Here is a 10640-nt window from a genome sequence, read left to right on the forward strand (position 1 = left end):
TAGCGATGGTTTTTTCGCTGTGCTGTTAGCTCCGTGCGACTGTTGTTGACGGTCTTATAACGGTATATTTTGCACCCCTGTACCCTGGTATGAGTAACATTTGGTATAGATAGGCATAAGATAGTTGGTAAAATGATCCCAAGTAAAATTTTTGGCTTAAAGTACTGTAAAAGGCTTAATTACAGCACTTTTTTTAGGGGAAATTGGTTTTCTTTCGTTCTCCATGCCATGATCTTTCGGACGTTCACCCCACAGAGCCGACATCTGCACCTGCGTCTAGCCGGCAGGAAGAGTTAATTCAATTAATGGTTCAGCCAATCAGCGAAGAGGAAAGCGAAGGCTAATTAATATTCATAAGCGGGACCACACAATACGTTAACTTGAAGACTCAGGCCGTACAGACTTCTCGCCAGGATTTTTTCAAAGCGTCGGACAGGGGTCCGGGGGCCGCCGAATGTCCCTGGCGGGGTCCAGGGGCAGGGCCACTGTGGGGGGGGGGGGGGGGACCCAGGTGGGCGAAGCCCCCCCAGAAGCTCTTGCATTTTAGACTATTGAGAAGGCTTCTTTTATCAGTTTTTTTAGGGCCATATCTACGATAATCGTAGCAGTCACTTACTTCTCTTCAGCAGTTTGACTTTAAAATATTTCGGGTCAAAGCTTCAAAGACAACTAAAACCTCATAAACAACAAACTTTACTTATCTCAACAGTATACAAAAATATTGTACGGGTTGCCATCCTTAGTTGAAGCGCTTATTTATAGCGCTAGTATCTTCGTTGCGCCGTTAGCCGCCGTGCGACTTTTGTTGACGGTCTGATAGCCCTGCGTCGCCGCCTCGCTGATATTCCCACGGACATGTTTCAAGAAAAATGCCTGGCAAAAAACGCTGTTCTGCGTCAAATTCTATTCTATAAAACATGTGGGACTCAGTGTTACAGTCTAAATATTTTGTAGAAGCACCGCTGTGGGAAAGAAGGTCCAAGCAATGTAATACATCACGTAGCATGAAGCTCGCTGTCAACTGGCTCACGACTGTTTGAAACTCTAAGTCTAATCAACAGCCGTGTTTGATTGATAGCCGGCGGCCCTTTGGTCAAGTCGGCGAAAGGTGCGTTAGTTAGACAGTTTGCGTTTAGTTTTGATACGTAATTATAAGTTAGACAGTGGTGAAAATGATTATTTTCTCATCAATATTTCTCTTCAGAATTATTTGAACTTAATTGTACATCTAAACAATTGGCTTACCTGTGCAATGTTTATATGATTAATGATCAGTGTACTGAAATCATGTGTAACGTATGGCTCCTAGTCAATAGATCAGCATTTTCTCTATAGTGATCACCTGTCTATAGTGGCCACATTTCTATCACTGGACTGGAACTTGCGAAAACTGCTGTATTTTCTCCAGAGCAAATGTATGTGTTCCTAGTGCTGTTGTTGTTTGACATAAACTTTGAACATTTAAATTGTAAGTAACTTTAAACTGCCAGAGTTTCAGCCCAATAAAACACTCTCAGCGCCAGGGTATGAACAGACTGACCAGACAGACGAAAATAAATCCTCGAACAAGGTTCAATCGTATCTTCCGGGTCTGGCAGGAAGTTGTTAAACTAAAATAAGAATAGGCTCGATGGCTGATTGCATACAAAGTAAAACAGTTTAACAGTTTTACAGCTTGAAGAAAACAAACGCTCCTACAGTACCTGCACCTGCTTGATAATTATTAAATCGTATGCCCTACTTGAATAAAAAAAGTTCACTGCAATAATAAATGTACCCACATCACAAGGAGCTTATACTTTTTTAAACTTACACCTAGTTATCGTACTGAAAATTGTTAATGACATTACATGAAGTCATTCAACAATTTTCAGTCATGATGAAAATTTTCTGAATGGAAGGTGTGATTATTGTCATTTTCTGAAAAATAGAAGCAAGCTCTGTTTTTACCTGGAATCAATTCACAATAGCAGTCCACTTTGGGGGATAATGTACTGTTAAGAGGATGTTCCATTTTTGCGCAGGGGTGATTTGGAACAGTCCAATGTTGCGTGGGAAGGGGTATGGCTGAAATATGCTGTATTTGCTCTTAAGCAAATGTCGGCCTTTCTAGTTAGTGGTCTTTTGTGGCCACTTGTCCACATTGAATAGATTTTTTTCTAGTTGTCCTCCGAGTTTTGTGCAGCATTTATTACCAAATTATAATTCATTGGCAATTGTGAAAAAAGAAATCTTTCATCACAGGAAATTGCAGGACTTTTGTTTATTCATGATTTCATTGTTGAAACCCTTTACAAAAAGACCATGTATACAAGTATCTAATTTTCCTTCCCCTTTATGTTCCTGCAGAGTTGTGGGTCCCCTGTTTGTGCTGGCCTTTATCTACTTCACAGTTATCGCAGTGATGGGCATGTTGGATGCCAGGTCCTCCTGGGTGGACTGTAGAGGTAAGGGAAACATCTGATTGTCTGTGTTACACCCCCTTTCCGCTAGTGGCTGTGACTGCTGAGCAATATCTTTTAATAGGTTGCTCAAATTGTGTCGCATAGATAAAGAACAAATTCTTTACTGCTAGTGCTACAAGCCTCAACTTCAAGAGAGATATCGTGCCATTGATATTAGTGGAAATCCTCATAGGTAGCTTTGTCTTTGTTCAGTTGCTGCATTGCCATGTGCCTGTGAAGCTGGTGTGTTATGCCAAAAGGTGTTTGTACCAGTTGTATAGATGCAGATAAAATAGCTGGTGTGTTGTGCCAAACAGCTGTGTATATATATATATTAAGTGTTATACAGGCTATGTTATGCCAAGGGGAGGCTATACCAGCTATATAGATAGAGATACAGAAATTGGTGTGTGCCACCAAAGGGCAGTTATAGTTTATACTTTTACACAATGTGCCAGCTATATAGATATACAATCTGATATTAATAATAGAACTTTTCTAGTTCCCTATAAATCTTAAACATGTTATTTGTTACTGTGGAAATGTTTAATGGATATGGACTAATGTGTTTTCCCTCCTGTTCCAGAACCAGAATGGATCCTGCTGTCCTCCATGGAGTTCGTTCTTGTGCAGTTGTTTCTCGTCTCAGGGATTTACATCACCAAAAAACTCAACAAGATCAGCACACAGGCCGAGACCAGGAGGGAGCAAAAACGGGACCTGTGGGGGTGAGGAAACTCTTACTGTAGATCTTCTAATGTTTGCGATAGTTTCATTGTTCCTTCTTTTTCAGCAAGCTCTTAAAAATGATTAAAAAATTGCTAAGTAATACATGTGTATGGCAATTGTATAGCACTACAATGAACTTGCAACAGTACACTGCAAAATTTCTTTTATCCTTATATTGTGAAATAAAAGCACCATGAAAGTGAATGCATCTACAGTGGTTGGAAAATGTAATTGATTTACCTGTTGTCAACATAAATTTCAGTCAACAATGTAGAAAATGAAGAGGACGTTTTGCAGTGGCAAATATATATAATATGGTATCATATTGCAGTTCTTCATTTTATTAGAAAAGAACTGCAATATGATACCACTTTGCAGTAGTATAACCTATTCAAAATAGTTTCATTTTTATTTAACTTCCTCTTCATCCCATTGTATACAGTCACATGCTTTTCTTGATTCTGAAATGCATTGTTAAAAATGTGAAATTCACTGCTATAATGTTTATCATTTTAGAGAGATCTACCACTTGTGAAATTGATAGTTTGTTACTCATAAAACTTTCACAAATTGGTTACATTTTTCTGTTGAGGGTCATTGAAGAGACAGGAATTTTCCTTGACATTACATGCATTTGAATGTTTAACTAACAGCCAGTCTGATTTGAATTCCAGGTTGATTGGTGTTTTTGAGCTGTCTGCTACCGTTACACTGGTTTATGACATCAACATGTTAATATGTAAGTATATGTATATGTATACACCAGTGGATATGATATTTTGTGATACCAGTGGATGTGATATTTTCTTAGGAATTTCATACAAATATAGTTGGAAACAGTATGGAAAATATTTCGACACCATCTTCAATATTATCAACAAAGTAGACTTGCACATAAATCTCCACTATGTTGTGAATGATTAACCCTCATCCGACCGTATGGGGTCATTTTTGACCCCAGGCGTATATTTTAATCTGCCACAGCAACATTTTTCATTAGAGAAAAAATTCCTTCCATGAATTTGTTTGTATACATGTCTTACAACATCTACCAATTTTTCGCTGAGTTTTGCCCATTATTGTATAAGCTATACTTGAAAGTTTGTGTCTTGTTCGGTGGGGTCAAAAATGACCCCAGCCAATTATGAATCATTAATTACATAAATATCAAGATATTTCAATAAAATAAAAGGCATTCCTCATTATTGCTATTGCAGCAACAGGTTATAGTTGCTTCGATGAGTAAACACCGAATATTTTGAAAGAAATTTAGTATTTTAGTGTAAAACACAGTTTTTCGACATTCTGCATAAATTATGATAATACGCACTAATTACCTATGCTAATGAAAGTGAAAATGTTTCTAATTAATTAAAAAACAATATTTGGACAGAATGTGCAGAAGGAACCTACAAGAAAGATCTTTGCGGGAAAAAAGACAAGAGTTATTGTATGTATGTGTTTAGATGGCGGAATATGGTGCATGATTAAGTAATAAATTCGTTACTTTTCACAAATATTCTATTTTTTCTTGTAATAATTCTTATCAGCATTATTGCATCACCACAATTATTGTTTATAAATTGATAAAACAAAACATTGTTTAAGTAAGTTTAGTATGGTAGATTTTCAGAGCAAATGTGGGTTTTCCTCATTTTCTGCATAAATTATGATAATGAGTAATAACTACTGACACCAAAACTTGTCAAAATATTTTTCATAGGTTAGTGAAACAGAAAATACATAGAAATGACAAAATAAGCCAGCAGAAATATGTCTATGAGCAAAACAAAATGGGGTCAAAAATGACCCCATACGGTCAGATTCGTCATAAAAATGTAACGGTCGGATGAGGGTTAAGTATGAAAAACATTGCCACATATGTGGCTTCAAGTACTGGAATTATCAACACAGGATGGTGGATGTGTGTAGGTATTCACTTTTTTATAAAACTATCATAGAGAAGAACTTATTGCCACCAATGCAAGTACAGTTACTGTAAAAGATCCTCACTGGATAGCTTTGAACAGCTAGGTGTGCGGAGGTTAGGTGTGACATGTTGTTCAGTGTGATATGACCACTTGCTACCACACTGTATCCAAAGCTGGTGTGTAGTGCAGAAAAGTGGTTACACAAGCTAGTAATTATATAGATACAGATTAAGAAAGGTACAGAATGATTTAACTCTCTTTGTTTGTTCAATGACATGCGTCTCATTTTTGCCTCCTATTTTAGGGTCAGATGAAGACAACGGCTGCAGTGGTGTCTTCGTAAGTATCTTCTTCTTTTGTGCTGTATGCTTGTGACCTTGAATAATTATAAATTGCAGTGTTAGGGAATAGAGTAAAGAAGAATAGAAGAGAAGAGAAGAGAATAGATCTGAATGAAATGAAATGAAAGAAAATAGAATGGATTAGAATAGAAGAAACAAAATTGAAGTAAAATGTAATAGAATATTTTTTGGGTAAGACTTAGAGATCTTACTTTTTCAAGAAATATTAGCCATAGTACTTATATGTATATCATAGTTTCAGATGCACACCCAGTGGTTCTACTCCCTGATCTATGCCCTGTTGTATGTCTGTGATTCTAACCTGTGTGTTATATATCCCCAGCTGCACACCCAGTGGTTCTACTCCCTGATCTATGCCCTGTTGTATGTCTGTGATTCTAACCTGTGTGTTATATATCCCCAGCTGCACACCCAGTGGTTCTACTCCCTGATCTATGCCCTGTTGTATGTCTGTGATTATAACCTGTGTGTTATATATCCCCAGCTGCACACCCAGTGGTTCTACTCCCTGATCTATGCCCTGTTGTATGTCTGTGATTATAACCTGTGTGTTATATATCCCCAGCTGCACACCCAGTGGTTCTACTCCCTGATCTATGCCCTGTTGTATGTCTGTGATTATAACCTGTGTGTTATACTAGTATATCCCCAGCTGCACACCCAGTGGTTCTACTCCCTGATCTACGCCCTGTTGTATGTCTGTGATTATAACCTGTGTGTTATATATCCCCAGCTGCACACCCAGTGGTTCTACTCCCTGATCTATGCCCTGTTGGAGCTGTTGAAGTTCATGTTGCCCATCTGGACCATGCTGTGTGTGTTCCACCCTGTAGAGGCAGCTTCTACAGACTTCGACTCCAGCTGGGCAGAGGACGGGGTCAGTTTATGTTATATGTTACTTTGTACAAAGGGATTAGTGAGGTTTTGTTGTTTATGTTTGCATATTTTGCCCTGTATGTAACTGCGAACGCATGCAAATCATGGTGGTGAAATTTCAGTATTCCTTATTGTATACTACATTTGTACTTTCAATGAAGAGAGTGAAGTTTTGTTGTGGCTTGCCTTGTATGTATGTTTGTATTTATTTGTCTTTGTTTGTGTTTGTGCATGTGTTTCTGCCTTTTTTGTATATCACATTTTTACTTTCCATGAAGGAAGTGACGTATTGTTTTGGCTTGCCTGTGTGTTTGTGTACAATGTATGTGGCTTCTACCGTTTTTGTTGCTCAAGGACTGGCAAGGACATACATTTTGGATCTGATGCCTTCGTGATGACATACAATGAGACTTCATGTATTTCACAATTAAAGCCTAAGTCATTGAACAATTGATGTAAAAAAATGTTTTTAACATCATTATACTTCTTTGTGCTAGAGTGACTGGAGATGAAGTTCAGAGTTGACAGAATAAGTCATTGATTTGAAACTGTTTCTGTTTCTCCACACACCTACAGACGTACACGTCAGTGTTCAGTCCTCAGCAAGGAAACCGTTTAGAACACATTGTACATGTAAATGTCATACTTCTTCATGCCAGGGTGACAGGAAGTGAAGTTCAGAGTTTACAGAATAAGTAATTAATCTGAACATGTTTCTGTTTTCCTGAACACCCACAGACGTACACGTCGGTGTTCAGTCCGCAGCGAGGAAGCCGTTACCGCCGGCTGCAGAACCCGACAAGCGTCCAGGCATCATAAACATTATATTTCTGTATGCTGGGTGACAGGAAGTGAAGTTCAGAGTTGCCACAATAAACTCATTCATTTTTCTGTTTTTCCCCAAACCCACAGACATACATTTGGTGTTCAGTCAATTACATTTTCTGTATTGAAAGTGTTTTTGTTTCCCCACACACCTTTGTGCTAGAGTGACAGGTGAAGTTCAAAGTTGCCAGGTGAAGTTCAAATTTGCCAGAATAAGTAATTAATTCGTCTGTTTTCCCCCACACGTACAGACATACACATCGGTGTTCAGCCCGCAGCGAGGAAACTGTTTAGACCACATCGTTCATGTACACATCATACTTTTTCGTGACAGGAAGTGAAGTTCAGAGTTGCCACAATAAACCATTCATTTTTCTGTTTTCCCCCAAACGCACAGACGTACACATCGGTGTTCAGTCCGCAGCGAGAAAACTGTTAAGACCACATCGTTCATGTACACATCATACTTTTTCGTGACAGGAAGTGAAGTTCAGAGTTTCCTGAATGTGTGATTTATCATTCATCCTTGTTTCAAATGTTTTCCCTACAGACGTACACGTCGGTGTTCAGCCCACAGCGAGGAAACCGTTACCGCCGGCTGCAGAACCCCACAAGCGTCCAGGCGACCCTCCACAGCAGCCGCTCCTTCCCCGTGCTGCCCCCCATCCACGAGGAGGAAACAAGCCCGCGACCTTCTGTCTAAAAACAGCAGTTGGGTTTGAAGGGGGAACGGATTTCAAGGATATTCAGTCTCTTCAACTGGATAAGATATGAAGATACCGATCCAGAGTATTTGAGTGACATCCATCACTCTTCTTCAGCATCAGTAGAATGATATAGGAGAATTTCTTTTACACAACTTTGCTGTAATACGTTATGATGTCTCTAAGATACCTTCCTCAGAGCTTCTCACTGGAGTTCTGCTTCTTGTCGTTTCATGCAGCCGATATTTGTGGTGTAAAAGAAATTCTCCTATATTCTACCAACCTAATGAAATACTTTTAGGGATCACTAGCATGAATTGGCAGAACAAATTCAATACTTTGACTTACTGTTAGTAGTTTTTTCCAGTTACATGTTATGTACATGTACTAGTATTGATTTGTTCTGTTCTTCATTCTAGTGACTGAAGAAGAGTGATGGATGTCACTCAAAAAGTCAGAAAGTAATCTCTGTATCATATCCAGTTGCAGAGATGATTTGTTTTGAGATATTGTTATTTGGATGATATCTTAACTCTGAATATGACAGACCTCGAGACTTGAGAGACTCAAGATATAGTCTGATACACCCAAGTTCTAAATGATATTATGGTTTACTGCTGAAATCAGTGGAATATACCAACATCTGACATGTATTATGCTTCTCATAAAAGCCTAGTTTTGTTAGGAATGCCACTTGTAAGTGTTGTCTTCTCTAAAACTGTCTAATGTTGCATCAACATGACTTTGAATGACTTTATTTAGCATTCTTCTCAATATGTCTCTTTGAGCGCTATTTCAAATCTCTAGAGAGGTAGAGATTCTTGCATATATGGACACCCTGTGATGGTTTTTCGAATAACCGTTTCATCTAAATAGAAAATAAAGCAAGAGAAATTGGAAATGAGGTTGGTGTGCTCAAAAAACATTAACTTCCCTCATATTCGAAGTTATTGTGCGCATGTACATATGTATGAATGAATTTGTCATATCTAATTCATCTAATTGGATTGAATATAGATATGTGATAGTATTGATGGTGGTATCATACATGAGTACCATTTCAAAAACTGGTGAGAGACCTGTTTTCAGATTTTGTTATTTCTCGTTTAGATTGCAGTACTGTTGGATCACACATTAAGCTTTTAATTTTAGATTAATGAAACTGAGCATTCTTACCGATGATGCCTTTCGAAAAGACTGCAAAATTTTTTAAGTGTATTCTTGATTTTGAAAAAAAAGTTTTTGATGGTGAATTGCTCAAACGTGATAACTAAAAACCTAACTCGAGCAAAATTGTATTCTGTTATGCAACTCCATGCTATTGTTAACAAAAGGGCAATATTCTTTTATTTCTCTTCCTCTGATTTTGTGGAATGGTTTGTTGATGTTTTACAGAATTATGTAGCTGATTTTCTGTTTTCTGAATGTTGGAAATTTTAAGAGCCCAGGGATTTTATGTTGAGACTCTTATGATCAAATTATGATTATGATGATGACATAAGAGGGTTTGTAAAATTGTAAAGTATGCAACATTTTGTGTAGGGATACATGTAGCAGATTAACAGTAGAATGTCCAATTTTCGACAGTTATAGCATCATTATTAAGAGTCTGAGAGTACACAGTAACGTTACAACAATGTCAATCTTGGACCATTTAAAGCCACATTTCTGTTGTCAACAAGGAGGATTCGAAAATGAAGAATTGGTGCTGGTCCTTTAGAGCCGTCAGTTTGAGCTAAAGAAGAAAATGGTATGTGATACTGGAGACAACTTAGACGATGCAATGGCAGATGTGAAAATATTACTTAGTATAGGATTTCAACTGAATAGATCTAGAAACAATCATGAGACACTATTTCAGGTTGACATTCCAACAGTGCAAAGCTCATCTCAAAAGTCTTCTTTTTTTGCCACAGGAACTGAAACATTATGTTTTGAGATGGGCCCAGAACTTGTGGTTTGCTTTATTTGTAAATGTTGTAGAACTAACATTTGGTATTTTAGTTTTGATTATCATAACTGCAGTTGAGGTACTGTTTTTAGTTTTATTTGGGTGAAAGAATTTGATTTTATGTTAGAAAAATAGGAAAAGTCAGATATATGTTAAGTTAATTCAATTTGGTGATGTCAGAAATATCGAAGTAGCTTGAGCTTGTAAATATACTAGTACAGTTTATATGATTATGATTATATATGATACCTTTCCTAGGTATATTGATTATGTTAATTGTTATCATAACCTTTTTTGTGGTTTTTGGTTGGTTTTAATGGTAGAGATTTGGTGAGTTTCTTTATTTCACTGACGCTGATATTTATCAAGGAAGATATTTATTAAGATTGTAAATCAATGTATTACTATGGAATATTGAATTACCTTTATTACACATTGTATATTTATTTATGCTCTATATGATTCACCACAAAATAGCGAAGGTGTAGCCTGCACTTGTAAAATATTACCTGTAACAGTTGCTAATCTGTAGTTCTAAAGTGGGACGTTAGGGGGAGCTGCCAACGCACATGGCCGTTGCACACAAGCACAACCCTACAGTACAGTACTGTATATACAATCTCCCTATCTTGTACTGAACATGATACAACATGTATATCTGTACAGAAAACGCTAAATACACGGAGAATTGGGGCAAAATGAGTTTTTACTCTTGTGTTTTATTTCCGTAAGAGTCAGAAACCAAACCGTTCAGAACAATGTAGGTGATATGAACATATCCACTATATATTAAATATACATATAATGAAACTACAGTA

At 37.4% G+C, this 10640-nt stretch overlaps 1 protein-coding gene across 3 annotated transcripts in view; it reads left to right on the plus strand.

Annotated features, from left to right (window-relative positions):
- Window positions 1–7176, plus strand: part of LOC118406589 — a 20609-nt gene extending 13433 nt beyond the window's left edge. For 2 of the 3 annotated variants that reach the window (XM_035806731.1, XM_035806732.1), the window contains exons 5-10: window positions 2350–2447; window positions 3031–3172; window positions 3848–3912; window positions 5409–5443; window positions 5789–6343; window positions 7081–7176. In XM_035806731.1, the coding sequence (XP_035662624.1) occupies window positions 2350–2447; window positions 3031–3172; window positions 3848–3912; window positions 5409–5443; window positions 5789–6343; window positions 7081–7161 (976 nt within the window). In that variant the 3' untranslated portion in view covers window positions 7162–7176. The remainder of the gene's footprint in view (window positions 1–2349; window positions 2448–3030; window positions 3173–3847; window positions 3913–5408; window positions 5444–5788; window positions 6344–7080) is intronic. The other variant, XM_035806733.1, reaches the window with a different exon arrangement.
- Window positions 7177–10640: the final 3464 nt, after the last annotated feature.

Source organism: Branchiostoma floridae, chromosome 19 (assembly GCF_000003815.2).
Source record: "Branchiostoma floridae strain S238N-H82 chromosome 19, Bfl_VNyyK, whole genome shotgun sequence".
Classification (NCBI taxonomy): Eukaryota; Metazoa; Chordata; class Leptocardii; order Amphioxiformes; family Branchiostomatidae; genus Branchiostoma; species Branchiostoma floridae.